This window comes from Salvelinus namaycush, chromosome 5 (genome assembly GCF_016432855.1).
Source record: "Salvelinus namaycush isolate Seneca chromosome 5, SaNama_1.0, whole genome shotgun sequence".
Lineage (NCBI taxonomy): Eukaryota > Metazoa > Chordata > Actinopteri > Salmoniformes > Salmonidae > Salvelinus > Salvelinus namaycush.
In genome coordinates, this window is record NC_052311.1 from 26,955,369 (window position 1) to 26,974,743 (window position 19,375).

Genomic DNA, 19,375 nt, shown 5'->3' on the forward strand with positions numbered 1-19,375 from the left:
ATCTTGTCTATTTACGACATTAATGTATGCCAATTATGCACTGTCATCTACAAATACTCATACCTCCCAGACAGTTTACCTAAACCCTTCAATTGATTCTTCCAGGTTAATTCTGAAATCCATCTATATAACACAAGACACTGTGATAACCTTCACCCTCCCCACATAGTCCATTCTCTATCAGATACAGAGGTACCATACTCTGGAATTCTTATCTTCACATTGCCAAAACCTCATCATCCCTTAATAACTTAAAGTGAAGACGGGGTGAGCCTGATAAACCAAACTACCCAATAATCCCCTCCATGTAGTTTTTTCTTGCATACTGAGTATATCATGCACAATTATAATTAATATGCTTTTTTAACTGATTGAACAAACTTTTTTTTATATACTTATATTTGTGGTGTGGTTTTCATATAAGCCCTTTTGGGCTTCCAACTTCACCTGCACACCGTTTTTACCAGTTAAAAAAAAAATCTGTACTGTTTTGTCTTTCACTTATTTTCTTTGGTGCGAATAAATAAAACCTCAAACCTCCCCCTTGCCCGACACCCTAGACCCACAAAAATGTGCGTACTGCCCCAACAGATCCACGGATGACGCAATCACCATTTTGCACTGCACACTGCCCTATCCCACCTGGACAAGAGGGATACCTATGTGAGAATGCTGTTCAACGACTGCAGCTCTGCTTTCAATACCATAGTGCCATCCAAGCTTGTCACTAAGCTCAGGGCCCTGTGTCTGAACTCATCCCTGTGCAACTGGGTCCTAGACTTCCTAAGGGGCCGACCCCAGGTGATGAGGGTAAGCAACAACATCTCCACCAAGCTGATCCGCAACACGGGGGCCCCACAGGGGTGTGTGCTCGGCCCCGTCCTGTACTCCCTGGTCACCCATGGCTACGTATGACTCCAATTCTATCATCAAGTTTGCTGACAACACGACAGTGGTAGGCCTGATTACAAAGAACAATGAGACAGCCTACCGGGAGGAGGTTAGTGCCCTGGTAGAGTAGTGCCAGGAAAATAAGCTCTCCCTCAATGTAAAAAAAACAAGGAGTGCCAAGAGACAGAAGAGGGAGCACACCCCCATCCACATTGACAGGGTTTCAGTGGATAGGGTCAAAAGCTCCTTGGCGTGCACATCACTGAGGACCAGAAATGGTTCCACCACAACAACACAGTGGTGAAGAAGGCACAACAGTGTCTCTTCAACCTCAGGCAGCTGAAAAAATGTGGCAAGGCCCCTAAGACCCTCACAAACTTCTACAGATGCGCCATTAAGAGCATTTTGCTGGGTTACATCACCACCTGGTATGGAAACTGCATCGCCCTCAACTGCATGGCTCTCATGAGGGTGGAGCGGTCAGCCCAATGCATCACCGGGGAAACGCTGCCTGCAGTGCCGGATTAAGAAATCATAATCCACAGTAATTTTTTATACACTATTGATCCTCTGTGGACAAATGATATACTCTGGTGTATTTTGAACAGTGAGAGAAGGCTACTGTGGTTGTTATTATTTTTTTAAACAATGTAAAAAAAAAAATGCAATATCTATTTTAATATTTGTTGCCTCTTGGGTCCCAGCCCTGACTCACATAATTGACTAGTAGTCACATTTGCTTATTATGCAGTTTACATTTAATTTTTTTTTTTTAATCAGTTACCTATTTAAGGCAGGGCCTTCCAGTTACCCAGGTGGGCCCCTACCTCCTCTCCCCATCTGATGATAAGCAGAGTGGCAGCAGGCAGCAGGCAGCAGCAGGCTGTCTACACTCAATGAGAGTGGGCTCCTGAGTCCTCCTGTGGTTGGCAGTTGCAGTAAAACAAATACAAAATATATACTACATATATAATATATACTGTATACACAGTATATTTTTTAAAACCATTTTTTGGGTGGGGGGTTCCTCTTGGGACCCCTACGGGCCTGGGCCCAGGGGCTTCAGCTCCGGTAAGCCCCTGCATTCATCTGCCCCTGGTTGCCTGCCCTCCAGGACATTAACAGCACTTAGTGTCAAAGAAAGGCCAAGAAAAGCATTAAGGACCTCAGCCACCCAAGCCGCTGACTGTTCACTCTGCTACCATCTGGCAGACAGAGACAGTACAGGTGCATCAGAGCCAGGACCGATAGACTGAGAAACAGCTATCACCAGGGCCCAGTTTTACAAAAATTATTGATTTGGATTTTGCCTATTGGATAGGATTAAATGCATAGAAATAGAATGAAAAGAACGGATGAATCATTGACTTGAATGGGGACTCCCATTCAATTAATTCTATATCTATGCATTTAATCCTATCCAATAGGCAAAATCCAAATCCGATAGGCTTAATCCAGATAGATAACTTTTGAAAAACTGGGCCAAGGCCATCAGACTGTTAATCAGCCATCACTAGCCAGCTACCTGCCCAGTACTCAGCCCTGCACCTTGGGACTAATGCCCTATGTATACAGAGTCATTGAACGCTGGTTACCCCATATTCTGTTTATATACTGTTGTTTACAATATTCACTGTGTATGTGCCTTCGGAAAGTATTCAGACCTTTTGACTTTGTCCACATTTTGTTATGTTACAGCCTTATTCTTAAATTGATTAAATAGATTTTTTCCCTCATCAATCTACACACAATACCCCATAATGACCAAGCAAAAACTGGTTTTTAGAAATGTTTGCTAATTTATATTAAAAAAAAACGGAGATATCACATTTACATAAGTATTCAGACCCTTTACTCAGTACTTTGTCTTCTTGGGTATGACGTTACAAGCTTGGCACACCTGTATTTGGGGATTTCTTCTGTGTAGATCCTCTCAAACTCTGTCAGGTTGGATGGGGAGCGTTGCTGCACAGCTATTTTCAGGTCTCTCCAGAGATGTTAGATAGGGTTTAAGGCTCTGGCTGGGCCACTCAAGGACATTCAGAGACTTGTCCCGAAGCCACTCCTGCGTCGCCTTGGCTGTATGCTTAGGGTCGTTGTCCTGTTGGATGGTGAACCTTCGACCCAGTCAGGTCCTGAGCGCTCTGGAGCAGGTTTTCATCAAGGATCTCTCTGTACTTTGCTCCATTTACCTTTGCCTTGACTAGTCTCCAAGTCCCTGCCGGTGAAAAACATCCCCACAGTATGATGCTGCCACCACCATGCGTAGGGAGGGTGCCAGGTTTCCTCCAGATGTGACACTTGGCATTCAGGCCAAAGAGTTCAATCTTGGTTTCATCAGACCAGAGAATCTTATTTCTCATGGTCTGAGACTCTTTATGTGCATTTTGGCTCCAAGCGGGCTGTCATGTGCCTTTTACTAAGGAGTGGCTTCCATCTGGCCACTCTACCATAAAGGCCTGATTGGTGGGGAGCTGCACAGATGGTTGTCCTTCTGGAAGGATCTCCCATCTCCACAGAAGAACTATAGATCTCTGTCAGTGACCATCAGGTTCTTGGTCACCTCCCTGACCAAGGCCCTTCTCTTCCGATTGCTAATTTTGAACGGTCGGCCAGCTCTAGGAAGAGTCTCGGTGGTTCCAAACTTCTTCCATTTAAGAATGATGGAAATAGCACTGTGCTCTTGGGGACCTTCAATTCAGCAGATATTTTTTGGTACTCTTCCCCAGATCTGTGCCTCGACACAATCCTGTCTCGGAGCGCTACGGACAATTCCTTCGACCTCATGGCTTGGTTTTTGCTGTGACATGCACTGTGGGGTCAACTGTGGGACCTTTTATAGACAGTTGTGTGCCTTTCCAAATCATGTCCAATCAAGTTTATTTTAAATGTTCTCCCCAATTTCATGGTATCCAATTGGTAGTTACAGTCTTGTCTCATTGCTGCTACTCCTGCACGGATTCAGAAACATTGGGGCGTCCCTACCCTAAACACTACCCTTAACCATAACCTACCTCAACCTACATAGTGTACATAGTACTTCAATCAATCACCTAACTAAACCAATTTGTACATATTACCTTAAAAAAAACTACCTCCTAACCCAGTACACTGACTCAGTACCGGTACTCATTATATAGCCTCATTATTATTGTATTGTGTTTTTTATTGTTACAATTAAATTTGTATCTATTTGCTAATTTTCTTACGTTTTAACTGCATTGTTGGGAAAGGGCTCGTAAGTAAGCATTTTACGGTAAAAGTCTACACTTGTTGTATACGCCGCATGTGACAAATAACATTTAATTTCAATTTTATTTGACCCATACCTAACCTTAACCATTTGAATTTCAACTTCAATGGGGTGGTGTCAGCTGTGGACATCCTAAGGGCTCGCGGATAACAAGAGCCGTTCCCTTCGACGTCACTTCACGAGAGTGGCTCGCGCGACGCCAAGATCACAGCTGTCAATCACTTATCAGCATCAGCATCCGTATGGAGCGCTAGCTGGCGAGCTTAGTTACATTGTTTGTGTGTATTTAAAGTGTTACACTTTCCTTCACTTGAAACATGGATATGTTTGTTTCAAATGTGAAATGTGAGTTTATAGCAACTTTTTCTGACATAAAATGTTAACTGCTAACGTATATCTTAACGTTAGCTAGCTAGCTAGCTAGCCAGCTGACTAACCTTCCAGTGTGCTTTAGTTTACGCTTCAGAAAATGTAGCAAAGTTTAAATATATTGCTAAATTACCGGTATATTGGTTACATACCTCATTTGAAATTCGCAAAAGTTTCCTTGAAATGTATTGGCATTATATGAGACGTCGATGGTGTGTGGCGACCACTGGTGCCAAGAACGCAATGCCAACCTGTCACGTCACTCAACAGGCACCTGTATGTATTTTTTTTCATGGTGGTTTTTGAGATTAAATATAGTTATGTTTTATTAAAGGTCTCACAGAGCGCCTGCTGCAGAAACAACTGGCTAATACAGATGAGGTTATTGAGAAGCTCTTTTGTGAAGACTTCCCAAGAGTAACACCACTGGATCCTCAGGTTGGCAGCCAAACGTAGAGCAGTATTTTTCTTCTCGAATGAAACCATTGAAAGGTGCATGTGTTTTAGTCAATACATAATTTAGTCTATATAAAAATAGCTAATTGCCATTTCAAATTAACATATTCTCTAGCTTGAAGAAAGTGCCATTCAGCTGTGGAACTGGGCAGTCACCAAACGTGTGGGAACAGCCATAAATGAGCACCAGAAAGCAAAAGGTAGCCTAATACTTTTTGCTGTGAAATACCTGATTTATGCCATTGTCATCATTACTGACTTTCTCCTGTGATGCATTCCTCCCGGCCTGGCTGTGGTGTCAGTGCGTCATGTTGCATGCAGGCTGCTGTACTCCTGTGAGCCTGAGAATCCAGCAGAGGGCGCTGTGCGCAAACAGATCCTGGTCAGTGAAATGGCTCATGAAATAAACCACTGCACTGTAAGGCCTACCTCTGTGTTACTGTAATTAATTGATTAAGAAAATTTACATTTTCTTTACAGATGGCCAGCAAGACAGGAAGAACCTGGCTAGACTGTAAAAATCCCCAGCTAGCTGATAACTTCCTGAGCCTTGCTGTCAAAGTAAGCTTCAATATGTTAAACTATGCCCTATGACTGTACAGTATATAAGACAGTTGATAAACTTTTAGAACTTCTGTCATAACACTGAATTCAAATGTTCATAATATTATTTGTCCAGAGCTTGGAGACACTGTACAGCCGACTAACATCCCGAGGCCATGGAGGGGCAGACATCAACACATCGAAAGGAGATGTGGAGAAGGACCTGCTTCGAGTTCTGTCTTACCAAGCTGAGTCGGTGAGCTAGAGATGGATTCACCATCTAACACATACAACAATGTTAGGCTAATTTGTACTTGTGAAATTTGGCAACTGAAAGTGACATTTTCACACATCTGCAGAATGAAGAAGAAAATAGTTTTTTGTTCACATATAGCTTTACCTCACTGATGTACTGGTAGCTTATGATAGTTTTTATTCCGATGCAGGCACTTGCTCAAGAGAATCACCAAGAGGCTGTGGCCTGCATGCAGCGCTGTAAAGACATGCTACTGCGGCTCCCCAAAGAGGTAGGATACAAAAAGGAAACTAAACTCTCATATTACTTTGATAAAGCACTAGTGTTTTTAACTCTCCCGATCTTGGGCAGGTATATTCAGCTACTTTCCCCCCCAAAGACAGGCTATCTCTCTCTCATGTGCTATAACTTCGGAGTGGATTCCTACAATATGAAAAAGTATGAGGAGAGTTCATTCTGGTTGAGGTAAATAGCATTGATTTAGCTTGACAAAAGATACTATATTACTGACATAAAGGAAGCATTACAGAAGCTCAACATCTGAAATATGTTACTTATTTTAATTACGGTGTATGATAAAGTGCAGTATATGAATATTTACACTGTTGTCTTTTCCAGCCAGAGTTATGACATAGGGAAGATGAATATAAAATACTCCCCTGGCGCTGAAGTGCAAGTAAGGGAGTAGTGCAGTTTATACATACCATAGTCTCTTCAGTTTTTTCACTAGTACTTCCTGGTTATTAGAAACGCCAAAGGCTCCAATGTTTTGATTACTTTTTAATTACAGTAGAGTAAATTGCTGAACGTTCTTATTTAGGCCAAGGTCCTGAGGCTCCTTGCCACTGTCTATCTAAAGTGGGACTGTCAGCAGTTTCAGGAGAAGGCACTCAATGCTGTGAATTTAGCCAATAAGGTAACCCCCCCCCATCACTCTTGTTGATACTTTCTAATATTAAGCAAGATTATTTGGTTTTCAATTAAAACTCAGCAATTTGACAGGAAAGTGTGCATCCCTCTGGGCTCTACCTGAAGTTTAGAATTCTACTGAAATGTGGGGCTCAGGATGACCACATAAGAGCTGGTGAGTAGGACATTACCCTGTTTCTCTCTCTTTCTGCTTTTTTGAATGGCTTGAGTGGGAGTTTTAAGGACTCCCAAGTCCTCCGTTTACAGTACTGTATAATGCATTACCATTTCATCTTGCTGTCTCCATTCAGGAGTGACAGAGCTGCTGGAGTCAGAGGTTCCTCTGGAAGTGTGTCTAAGCACAGTGAAACTACTCATGGCTGAAGACAGGTAGACACACTGATCATCTTAACAAATTGCAAATCAGATATCCACTTGTGCCATTGTATTCATTCCAGACGTTTTTAGATAAAGTAATAATGTAAATATTTTAAAATGTTAATATTTTCATGTTTCCATTGAAATACAACATTGTATTGATATATTGCATTGATATGCGCCATGTGTTCTGTTGATATGTGTTCCCAGAGAGACATTGGCCTTTGACTACCTGAAGAGGGTGTGCCAGCACTTTGAGTCGTCCCCTGAACTGGGCAGTGCCCTGGTCCTGCACATTGAGCTGCTGCTGCAGAGAGGCAAGGAGCTTCTCGGGAAACAGAAAATAGAGGACATCATCACAGGTACTACAGTGGTGGTGGTGGTGGTGGACATCATCACAGTTACTACAGTGGTGGTGGTGGACATCATCACAGGTACTATGGTGGTGGTGGTGGACATCATCACAGGTACTACGGTGGTGGTGGTGGTGGACATCATCACAGGTACTATGGTGGTGGTGGTGGACATCATCACAGGTACTACGGTGGTGGTGGTGGTGGTGGACATCATCACAGGTACTACAGTGGTGGTGGTGGACATCATCACAGGTACTATGGTGTTGGTGGTGGTGGTGGACATCATCACAGGTACTACGGTGGTGGTGGTGGTGGACATCATCACAGGTATTACAGTGGTGGTGGTGGACATCATCACAGGTACTATGGTGGTGGTGGTGGACATCATCACAGGTACTACAGTGGTGGTGGTGGACATCATCACAGGTACTATGGTGGTGGTGGACATCATCACAGGTACTACGGTGGCGGTGGTGGTGGACATCATCACAGGTACTATGGTGGTGGTGAACATCATCACAGGTACTACGGTGGTGGTGGTGGACATCATCACAGGTACTACGGTGGTGGTGGTGGACATCATCACAGGTACTACGGTGGTGGTGGTGGACATCATCACAGGTACTACGGTGGTGGTGGTGGACATCATCACAGGTACTACGGTGGTGGTGGTGGACATCATCACAGGTACTACGGTGGTGGTGGTGGTGGACATCATCACAGGTACTACAGTGGTGGTGGTGGACATCATCACAGGTACTATGGTGGTGGTGGACATCATCACAGGTACTACAGTGGTGGTGGTGGACATCATCACAGGTACTACAGTGGTGGTGGTGGACATCATCACAGATACTACAGTGGTGGTGGTGGACATCATCACAGGTACTATGGTGGTGGTGGACATCATCACAGGTACTACGGTGGCAGTGGTGGTGGACATCATCACAGGTACTATGGTGGTGGTGGACATCATCACAGGTACTACGGTGGTGGTGGTGGACATCATCACAGGTACTACGGTGGTGGTGGTGGACATCATCACAGGTACTACGGTGGTGGTGATGATGGTGGTGGTGTTGATGCAGTAAAATGAAAATGCAGTTGTAAGATTGCTGATATTTCCTCTTTCAGGCCACTACACTGGTAAACAGCTGTCTCCTCAGACTCTCACCTGTTTACATCTCCTGCTGTGGGACAAAGCCTCCAAGAACTTTGAGGTACAGTAGAACTTTTATTTTTTAAATTTTATTTAACCTATATTTAACCAGGTAGGCCAGTTGAGAACAAGTTCACATTTACAACTGCGACCTGGCCAAGATAAAGCAAAGCAGTGCGACACAAACAACAACACAGAGTTAGACATGGAATAAACAAAAGTACAGTCAATAACACAATAGGGGAAAAAAATCGATATACAGTGTGTGCAAATGAGGTAAGATAAGGGAGGTAAGGCAATAAATAGGCCATAGTGGCGAAGTAATTACAATTTAGCAATTAAACACTGGAGTGATAGATGTGCAGAAGATGAATGTGCAAGTAAAGATACTGGGGTGCAAAGGAGCAATAAATAAATAAATAACAATATGTGGATGAGGTAGTTGGATGGGCTATTTACAGATGGGCTATGCACAGATGCAGTGATCTGTGAGCTGCTCTGACAGCTGATGCTTAAAGTTACTGAGGGAGATATGAGTCTCCAGCTTCAGTGATTTTGGCAATTCCAGTCATTGGCAGCAGAGAACTGGAAGGAAAGGCGGCCAAAGGAGGAATAGGTTTTGGGGGTGACCAGTGAAATATACTGTACCTGCTGGAGCACGTGCTACGGGTGGGTGCTGCTATGGTGACCAGTGAGCTGAAATAAGGCGGCGCTTTACCTAGCAAAGACTTATAGATGACCTGGAGCCAGTGGGTTTGGCGACGAATATGAAGCGAAGGCCAGCCAACGAGAGCATACAGGTCGCAGTGGTGGGTAGTATATGGGGCTTTGGTGACAAAACGGATGGCACTCTGATAGACTGCATCCAATTTGCTGAGTAGAGTGTTGGAGGCTATTTTATAAATGACATCGCCGAAGTCAAGGATTGGTAGGATAGTCAGTTTTACGAGGGTATGTTTGGCAGCATGAGTGAAGGATGCTTTGTTACGAAATAGGAAGCCTAATCAAGATTTGATTTTGGATGGGAGATGCTTAATGTGAGTCTGGAAGGAGAGTTTACAGTCTAACCAGACACCTAGGTATTTGTAATTCTCCACAAATTCTAAGTCAGAACCGTCCAGAGTAGTGATGCTGGACGGGCGGGCAGGTGCGGGCAGCGATCGGTTGAAGAGCATGCATTTAGTTTTACTTGCATTTAAGAGCAGTTGGAGGCCAAGGAAGGAGAGTTGTTTGGCATTGAAGCTCGTCTGGAGGTTAGTTAACACAGTGTCCAAAGAAGGGCCAGAAGTATACAGAATGGTGTCGTCTGCGTAGAGGTGGATCAGAGAATCACCAGCAGCAAGAGCGACATCATTGATGTATACAGAGAAAAGAGTCGGCCCGAGAATTGAACCCTGTGGTAACCCCATAGAGACTTCCAGAGGTCCGGACAACAGGCCCTCCGATTTGACACACTGAACTCTGTCTGAGAAGAAGTTGGTGAACCAGGCGAGGCAGTCGTTTGAGAAACCAAGGCTGTTGAGTCTGCCGATAAGAATGTGGTGATTGAGAGAGTCGAAAGCCTTGGCCAGGTTGATGAATACGGCTGCACAGTATTGCCTTTTATCGATGGCGGTTATGATATCGTTTAGGACCTTGAGCGTGGCTGAGGTGCACCCATGACCAGTTCGGAAACCAGATTGCATAGCGGAGAAGGTACGGTGGGATTCGAAATGGTCGGTGATCTGTTTGTTAACTTGGCTTTCGAAGACCTTAGAAAGGCAGGGTAGAATAGATATAGGTCTGTAACAGTTTGGGTCTAGAGTGTCTGCTGAAAATAAGTACATTGCTCTGTCATAGGGAAGTCTGTATGTGTTGGGATGTGAGTCATTTTCCTGTTCCAGACTAAGAACTTCTCAGAGGCTCTGCAGTGGTATAACTACTCCTTGAGTTTCTACAAGGCTGGCCAGATGGAGCCCAACCTGGCCAAGCTTCAGAGGAACAGAGCCTCCTGCTTACTGCAACTGCAGCAGCTGGACAAGGTGACTCAATAGTGTGACAACAGACTTCACACAGCATGTTGTAATTATTACTGTATAGTAATCTTTGTGTGTACTTTGTGTATTCCTGTGTGTGTGTGTGTGTGTGTGTGTGTGTGTGTGTGTGTGTGTGTGTGTGTGTATGTGTATGTGTGTGTCAGGCCAAAGAAGCAATAAAGGAGGCAGAGAGATGTGATCCAAACAGCATCTTCACTCAGTTCAGTGTTTACAAGATTGCTGTCCTGGAGAACAATGTGGAGAAAGGTAACAGCATATTACATGAGTGTGGTGAGTTTTTGGATGGACTACATGTATTCAGGCCTTCTGTGCCTCTCAGTCTGAAGCCCTGTTTCTGTCAGCTGCAGAGGCAGTGAAGGCCATCGGGGCTCTGGCCCAAGGTCCTGTGACCAGTGAGGACAGACTGCTAGTTGCTGAGAATGCTGCCTCCAACCTCCTCAGTCTTGCTGCTCAGATCGCTCTGGAGGTGGGTCCCCATTACTGACCTACCTCTAGGATGGATGGTCATACTGTTGCTGATTATGGGGATGATAATGAGGATGATGACAATTCGAGAGCTTGGGACTAAAAGGTTCCGCATTTTTGGCAACATGTAGTTATTGACATAGCCTTGTACTTTTCAGTGTTCTCTAGCTATATAGTAAATACACCCATTCATGTTTTAAAGAATAAAATATCAAAGTTGCTGACATCATTCAAACCATTGAGGGTTTGGAACTTTAAAGCCAATTATCTCAGAATCATCTTTTTGCAGATAGTCCAAAGCTCTTGAATTGTTGAAGGAGAAAAGACCCATCATCCTCATTGTCGTCCTTTGTTTCCTTTCCTTCCAGAATGAGCAACAAGACACAGCCATGAAGGCTCTGGAGAGTTTGTGTGAACACTCAAAAGATGAAGCTCAGGTTCTCACTGCTCTCAGGTCAGTTACTAACGTACACAAACAACATCAGTGAACTCTTGTCCAGCGAGATCAGGAACACTATGTGAATGGTCCATCTGTAAGACATACAGTGGCTTGCGAAAGTATTCACCCCCTTGGCATTTTTCCTATTTTGTTGCCTTACAACCTGGAATTAAAATGTATTTTTAGGAGGTTTGCATCATTTGATTTACACAACATGCCTACCACTTTGAAGATGCAAAAAAATGTTTTTGTGAAACATACAAGAAATAAGGCAAAAAAACAGAACTTGAACGTGCTTACTATTCACCCCCCCAAAGTCAATACTTTATAGAGCCACCTTTTGCAGCAATTACAGCTGCAAGTCTCTTGGGGTTTGTTTCTATAAGCTTGGCACATCTAGCCACTGGAATATTTGCCCATTCATCAAGGAAAACTGCTGCAGCTCCTTCAAATTGGATGGGTTCCGCTGGTATACAGCAATCTTTAATTGAGGTCTGGGCTTTGACTAGGCAAGACATTTAAATGTTTCCCCTTAAACCGCTCAAGTGTTGATTTAGCAGTATGCTTAGGGTCATTGTCCTGCTGGAAGGTGAACCTCCGTCCCAGTCTCAAATCTTTGGAAGACTGAAACAAGTTTCCCTCAAGCATTTCCCTGTATTTAGCGCCATCCATCATTCCTTCAATTCTGACCAGTTTCCCAGTCCCTGCTGATGAAAAACATCCCCACAGCATGATGCTGCCACCACTGTGCTTCACTGTGGGGATGGTGTTCTCGGGGTGACGAGAGGTGATTGGGTTTGCGCCAGACATAGCGTTTTCCTTGATGGCCAAAAACTAAATTTTAGTCTCATCTGACCAGAGTACCTTCTTCCATATGTTTGGGGAGTTTCCCACATTCCTTTTGGCATACACCAAATGTGTTTGCTTATTTTTTTCTTTAAGCAAAGGCTTTTTTCTAGCCACTCTTCCGTAAAGACCAGCTCTGTGGAATGTATGGCAAAAGTGGTCCTATGGACAGATACTTTAATCTCCGCTGTGGAGCTTTGCAGCTCCTTCAGGGTTATCTTTGGTCTCTTTGTTGCCTCTCTGATTAATGCCCTCCTAGCTGGGCCGTGAGTTTTGGTGGGAGGCCTTGTCTTGGCAGGTATGTTGTGGTGCCATATTCTTTCCATTTTTTAATAATGTATTTAATTGTGCTCCGTGGGATGTTCAAAGTTTCTGATATTTTTTTTATAACCCAACCCTGATTTGTACTTCTCCACAACTTTGTCCCTGATCTGTTTGGAGAGCTCCTTTCAGAACAGGTGTGTATATATACTGAGATCATGTGACAACTCATGAGACACTTAGATTGCACACAGGTGGACTTTATTTAACTAATTATGTGACTTCTGAAGGTAATTGGTTGCACCAGATCTTATTTAGGGGCTTCTTAGCAAAGGGGGGGAATACATATGCACGCACCACTTTTCCGTATTTTTTTTATATATATTTTTTTAAGCAAGTTATGTTTTTCATTTCACTTCACCAATTTGGACTGTTTTGTGTATGTCCATTACATTAAATCCAAATAAAAATCAATTTAAATTACAGGTTGAAATGCAACAAAATAGTAAAAACGCCAAGGAGAATAAATACTTTTGCAAGATGACCTTATCATAAACATGACATAACATACAATGACAGTTGATTATGACAATTTGTGTCGCATCACCAGCTTCCACCATAAATGTGTTAGAATGCATGACGCAGTGAAACATGGTGCTGTTTAAGCTTTCAGTGAGGTTTAACTGTGTCTCCGTGATCTACTGACCTATATCTTTTAATTTCTCCTGTGAAATGTGTGCCTCTCAGTACAGTGTTAGTAGGTGGAAGGAACTAGGTCCCGAGTCTTCATGGTCTTTGTCTATTACAGGTGTTTGGTTCGACTAGTGCTCTCAACAATAGAAAAGGCCAGTGGGGAGATACGGTGAGTTTGATGAGATATCGTGAAACATGATCATCATACAATAGTGTTTAAATGCTCCATTTCATTTTAGTAATTTAGCCAACGCTCTTATCCAGAGCGACTTACAGGAGAAATTAGGGTTAAGTGCCTTGCTCAAGGGCACATCAATATACTTTTTTCACCTATCCGGCTTGGGGATTCGAACAAGCGACCTTTTAGTTACTGGCCCAACGCTCTTAACCATTAGAATACCTGCTGCCCATTTCTACAGCGTTTCAGTTGTGGTTGATTTACTGTTTCTGCTTGTTAACATTTCCTCTATATATAGACATGCAAATCTGGATGTTCTGCTGTCATATCTAAAAATGGGTGAGTACAATGTACAACAATCACACTTACAGCAACATCTTTCTCCCCGCAATATATGAGTACTCTGAGGTAATGCATTAGCAGTGTTTCCCCTATGCGCACCGGCGCTGCTAAATCATCCCCCGTCTCCCCCCCAAAATTCTTATGTAGAATTGGCTGGTGATGTCATTGAGATCGAGATAAAATTAAACTGTCCTCGATTTACAGATGAGTTCCAAAGGAAGAGAACGTAATTTAATTTTCATAATTTTGGGAGTAGAATGTCCTTTAAAAAAGTCACCAGAAGTGACCTTCTTGCAGTCGTTCAACATGCCCCTGGACCCCCCCCAGGAAGAGGCCCCCACTACCTCTGCCACCTCTGCTTAAAAAAATCCTCAGCTTTAGTGTCGATTCTATTTTTCTCTGCTGTGCGCTGCTGCTTGGTTTTCACCCAGCCAGTGTTTGTTGTTTACTGTCACCACCACAGCACTGCAGAAAGTGTCACAGCTCAGCCCAGGGCCTAGCATGGCTGTAGAGCAGCGCACAGAGGACGCCAACTGGTTCAGGAAGATTGGTACTTACATACTATCTGGAGATATACTGTTATTTATCTCGCTCTTGTACAATTATCTGGATCATCTTGCTATTTTACGAATTACAGTAGCACTGTGTAAGCAGCATAGTGCACTGTGCATATTGTCTAATTTTATTTCTGTGTGCCCACATGTGTCTTAGCTTGGAACTCTGCGCTGCAGTGTGAGAGCAGCCCTGACAGGATGAGGGATTTCTTTCTGTTCTCTTACCAGGCAAGTCCTCTTATTAGCATCACCGGGAGAATTGATCTGTATCTGTGCAGGTGTAGATCAATACAACCCACAGGGAATTAGTGTTGCCAAAGATAAAGAAACGTGGAGCCCTGCAGCTTCCACATAAAACAACTTTGTCAGTCGTTATACCCTTACACCCCTAAAACACACAGACCGTCATGCAGGCACCCTCCGTTTAATGCGTTCTCTCTGTGTTAGAGGTCGACCGATTATGATTTTTCAACGCCGATACCGATACCGATTTTTGGAGGACCAAAAAAAGCCGATACCGATTAATCAGCCGATTTTTGAAATGTATTTGTAATAATGACAATTAAAACAATACTGAATGAACACTTATTTTAACTTTATATAATACATCAATAAAATCAATTTAGCCTCAAATAAATAATGAAACTTGTTCAATTTGGTTTAAATAATGCAAAAACAAAGTGTTGGAGAAGAAAGTAAAAGTGCAATATGTGCCATGTAAGAAAGCTAACGTTTAAGTTCCTTGCTCAGAACATGAGAACATATGAAAGCTGGTGGTTCTGCAAGGGGAACAACTACTCCAAGTCTCAGAGCGAGTGACGTCACCGATTGAAACGCTATTAGCGCGCACCCCGCTAACTAGCTAGCCATTTCACATTGGTTACACCAGCCTAATCTCGGGAGTTGATAGGCTTGAAGTCATAAACAGCTCAATGCTTGAAGCATTGCGAAGAGCTGCTGGTAAAATGCACGAAAGTGCTGTTTGAATGAATGCGTACGAGCCTGCTGCTGCCTACCATCACTCAGTCAGACTGCTCTATCAAATATCAAATCATAGACTTAATTATAACATAATAACACACAGAAATACGAGCCTTTGGCCATTAATATGGTCGAATCCGGAAACTATCATTTCGAAAACGTTTATTCTTTCAGTGAAATACGGAACCGTTCCGTATTTTATCTAACGGGTGGCATCCATAAGTCTAAATATTCCTGTTACATTGCACAACCTTCAATGTTATGTCATAATTACGTAAAATTCTGGCAAATTAGTTCGCAACGAGCCAGGTGGCCCAAACTGTTGCATATACCCTGACTCTGCGTGCAAGAAAAGTGACACAATTTCACCTGGTTAATATTGCCTGCTAACCTGGATTTATTTTAGCTAAATATTCAGGTTTAAAAAATATATACTTCTGTGTATTGATTTTAAGAAAGGCATTGATGTTTATGGTTAGGTACAGTCGTGCAACGATTGTGCTTTTTTCGCAAATGTGCTTTTGTTAAATAATCCCCCGTTTGGCGAAGTTGGCTGTCTTTGTTAGGAAGAAATAGTCTTCACACAGTTCGCAACGAGCCAGGCGGCCCAAACTGCTGCATATACCCTGACTCTGTTGCAAGAGAAGTGACACAATTTCCCTAGTTAAAATAAATTAATGTTAGCAGGCAATATTAACTAAATATGCAGGTTTAAAAATATATACTTGTGTATTGATTTTAAGAAAGGCATTGATGTTTATGGTTAGGTACACGTTGGAGCAACGACAGTCCTTTTTCGCGAATGCGCACCGCTTCGATTATATGCAACGCAGGACACGCTAGATAAACTAGTAATATCATCAACCATGTGTAGTTAACTAGTGATTATGATTGATTGATTGTTTTTTATAAGATAAGTTTAATGCTAGCTAGCAACTTACCTTGGCTTCTTACTGCATTCGCGTAACAGGCAGGCTCCTCGTGGAGTGCAATGTAAGGCAGGTGGTTAGAGCGTTGCACTAGTTAACCGTAAGGTTGCAAGATTGAATCCCTGAGCTGACAAGGTAAAAATCTGTCGTTCTGCCCCTGAACAAGGCAGTTAACCCACCGTTCCTAGGCCGTCACTGAAAATAAGAATGTGTTCTTAACTGACTTGCCTAGTTAAATAAAGGTGTAAAAATAAATTAAAAAACGGCCAAATTGGTGTCCAAAAATACCGATTTCCGATTGTTATGAAAACTTGAAATCGGCCCTAATTAATTGGCCATTCCGATTAATCATCTTTATGGTTCTCTTAATATATATATGTGTGTGTGTGTGTGTGGTAACCCTAGCTGTCCCAGTTCTGCCCCCCGGACCGGGCCGTGTTGATGGGCCAGAAGACGTGCCTGCTGATGGCTGCTGCTGCCTCTCTGGAGCTCTGCAGGAAGTCTCCACACTCTGACCAGGTGTGTACCACCCCCCCCCCCCCCCCCCCCCCCCCTCTCTCTCTCTCTTTCCCCTGTCTCTCTCTCTTTTTCTCTGCTTGTCTTCTATATTTTGCTCTTTCTCCAAAATTTCTCCAAATTTACCAAGACCAGCGGAGAGGATAGGTGACTAACCGTGTTATCAGTGCTGGCGTAGGTAGTTATTTTTAATCTTGCCGTTATGGGTAGCGGCCACTAGGTGGCGATGATGAATACTGAATGACTGAATGTCACTGTCTTCATGTTTAGACGGAGCAGCTGACACAAGCCCTGGAGCACATTCAGATCTGCTGGGAGGTCTGGAAGACTCTTAAAGCATCAGGTGGACCTAATTATCCCTCCTCTTCCATTCCATACTGTGCTCTGCTCAATTCTGCCATGATGTTGGATTACGTTTTGTGAGGAGAATAATCTGACATCATCTGACACTCACGCCCAGGGGACAACTCCAAGGACCCAACCAACATGTTGCTGCTGCTGTATGAGTTTGAGGCTCGTGCCAAGCTCAATGACCCCAAGGTGGAGACAGTGCTGGAGTCAGTGCTGGAGCTGGATAATGTTGAGATCAAGGTGTTGGAGACCATGGCAGGTGAAGAGTAAACACCGTAGTGTAGTTGACCCTCTCCTTACAGGACTTGTCCTCCTCATCCAGTGTTTTTTGCTCGGCCACACAGTTTTGTATTGAGTATTGTGATGAGTGTGTTTCTTCTGTCCTTAGCCTTGGCCATGGAGCCTCCTGCCCACTTCCCTCTGCTGTGTAAGAAGGCCTTGAGGATCGCTCTGTCTCTGCACAGGAAACAACCACAAGCAGACCTGGCCCGCTGCAGGTGTGTGCCCATCTCATTGCTCATCCCATCACAAAATAACAAAAAACAACAAAAAAAGCCTCACAATTTACCATTGGTCCACTGAACGGGTCTTTCAGAGACTGGTATATGATCCAGTCAGATATTTGCTGTGACAGAACTCCAATGTGTCCGTGCGTAGGTTGCTGTGTGTGATGTCTAACTCCCTCTCTATCTCAATGCTCCCTCTCAGCCAGTGTGTCCACAGCCTGATCCAGCTGTCGCTACCCAGCGGCGTGTCGGATGTGGAGGCCCGTGTGCTGGAGGAGGTATGGGGCTACTATGAAGAGGCCCTGTCCATCATCACAGCCGCAGTGAGTCGGCAGCAATCTCGGCAGCAATCTTAACCCCCCTCGTCCCTCCGCCGCTGCACTGAAAGCATCTCCTGTTAGTTTTTATCAATGGGCTTTCAGCAGCACTTCAATTAGCAGATGCTTCCATTCACCATCCCTTTCCTGCCAATGTGAATGGTAATGTGCTGTACAAGCCATCGCTCTGCTGTTAAAGTGGTGAAAAGACGCATCAGAGTATTGAAGTATTACCAAGCTTTATGTGCACAGGCACATTGTCATATGCAGAGTTGCAAATTGAAGCACTGCCGTGCAGATTTTCCATTACACAACCTTGTAATCGATACATTAAAACAATGGATGGACAAGTGCCTTAAATGAATATACATCAAAGTCTCATACATTTTAATCTTCCTCACAAGTAAGTGAGCGTGGTCTTGTATAAAATCCCGTATTTTCTGACACTCCCAGTGTCATTCCCAGACTGACTATAGACACTGAAAGCCACATTCATAGGCATACCTGGACTCTGAGGTCAGGTGAGTTATCACGGGTGCTCCTAGCCAGGTGGACGGCAGCAGCTTGAATGTGTTCGTTGTCTCCTCTGTGCCTCCCCTCCAGCCTGAGGACTTCCCTGAGATGGAGATCCTGTGGCTGCTGACCCGAGCCTGGAACACAGGCATCCTGCTGTACAGCCTGGCCCAGTACCCCGAGGCTGAGAGGTGGTGTGGCCTGGGCATGAGCTTCCTCCGCCACCTGGGCTCCCTGCAGGAGAGCTACCAGACACAGGTACTACTGACTGACTGTGGGGAGGGAGGGAGCCGCAATGGAGCGTGACAGGGCTGAGTCATCCAGAGTCAAATGACAGCCTTGTCTTAAATTAGAAAAGTTTGACTATACCTGTTACTGGAAAGAAATATAGACCTAGCCATTTGTTTCTTAATTAGATTGCTAATATCCCGTATTGTTTGTCTGTACACAGATGTCAGGTCTGTACAGTGAGGTCCTAGACAGACTAGACAAAGCCAAGAAGAACCTTATCATGGAGGAATGATCTTGCTGGTTGAGCTCTGCGGAGCACTTTTAATGTCAGGTGCCTGATATCATCCATGTGGTAGCTGGGATGGTGGTTTACTGTATGAAGTCTCACTGGTTCCTGTATGACTGGTCTTCAGTTTAGTCAGCTCCTCCAGGATGTCAGTTGCATCCTGCCCTCCCCTAATATTTCCCTATGGAGAGTTTAGATAACCATTTCTAGATTTTGTAGTTCATGTTTTGGTACTTCTCTACATTAATATAAATAATTTTATCCCTCCCTGATATTACATTCATATGAATTTTACATGGTCTTATTTAAACAACTACCAATACCAGTGGACTTGATTTGGTGAGAATAAAACACATCGAAA

The 19,375-nt window shown here is 43.8% G+C and overlaps 1 protein-coding gene across 1 annotated transcript; it reads left to right on the plus strand.

Annotated features, from left to right (window-relative positions):
- Positions 1–669: 669 nt before the first annotated feature.
- On the plus strand, positions 670–19,020 carry tex11 (testis expressed 11). The gene is made up of 27 exons (XM_038992541.1): positions 670–863; positions 1,278–1,370; positions 5,291–5,351; positions 5,649–5,768; positions 5,959–6,039; positions 6,148–6,233; positions 6,387–6,444; positions 6,589–6,684; positions 6,834–6,852; positions 6,989–7,067; positions 7,266–7,417; positions 7,805–8,458; positions 8,546–8,631; positions 10,454–10,591; positions 10,750–10,852; positions 10,948–11,072; positions 11,440–11,525; positions 13,426–13,479; positions 14,262–14,380; positions 14,542–14,612; positions 16,700–16,813; positions 17,081–17,153; positions 17,271–17,420; positions 17,550–17,658; positions 17,870–17,987; positions 18,588–18,755; positions 18,949–19,020. The coding sequence occupies exons 1-27, from the start codon at positions 670–672 to the stop codon at positions 19,018–19,020; spliced, it is 3,279 nt and encodes a 1,092-aa protein (XP_038848469.1).
- Positions 19,021–19,375: the final 355 nt, after the last annotated feature.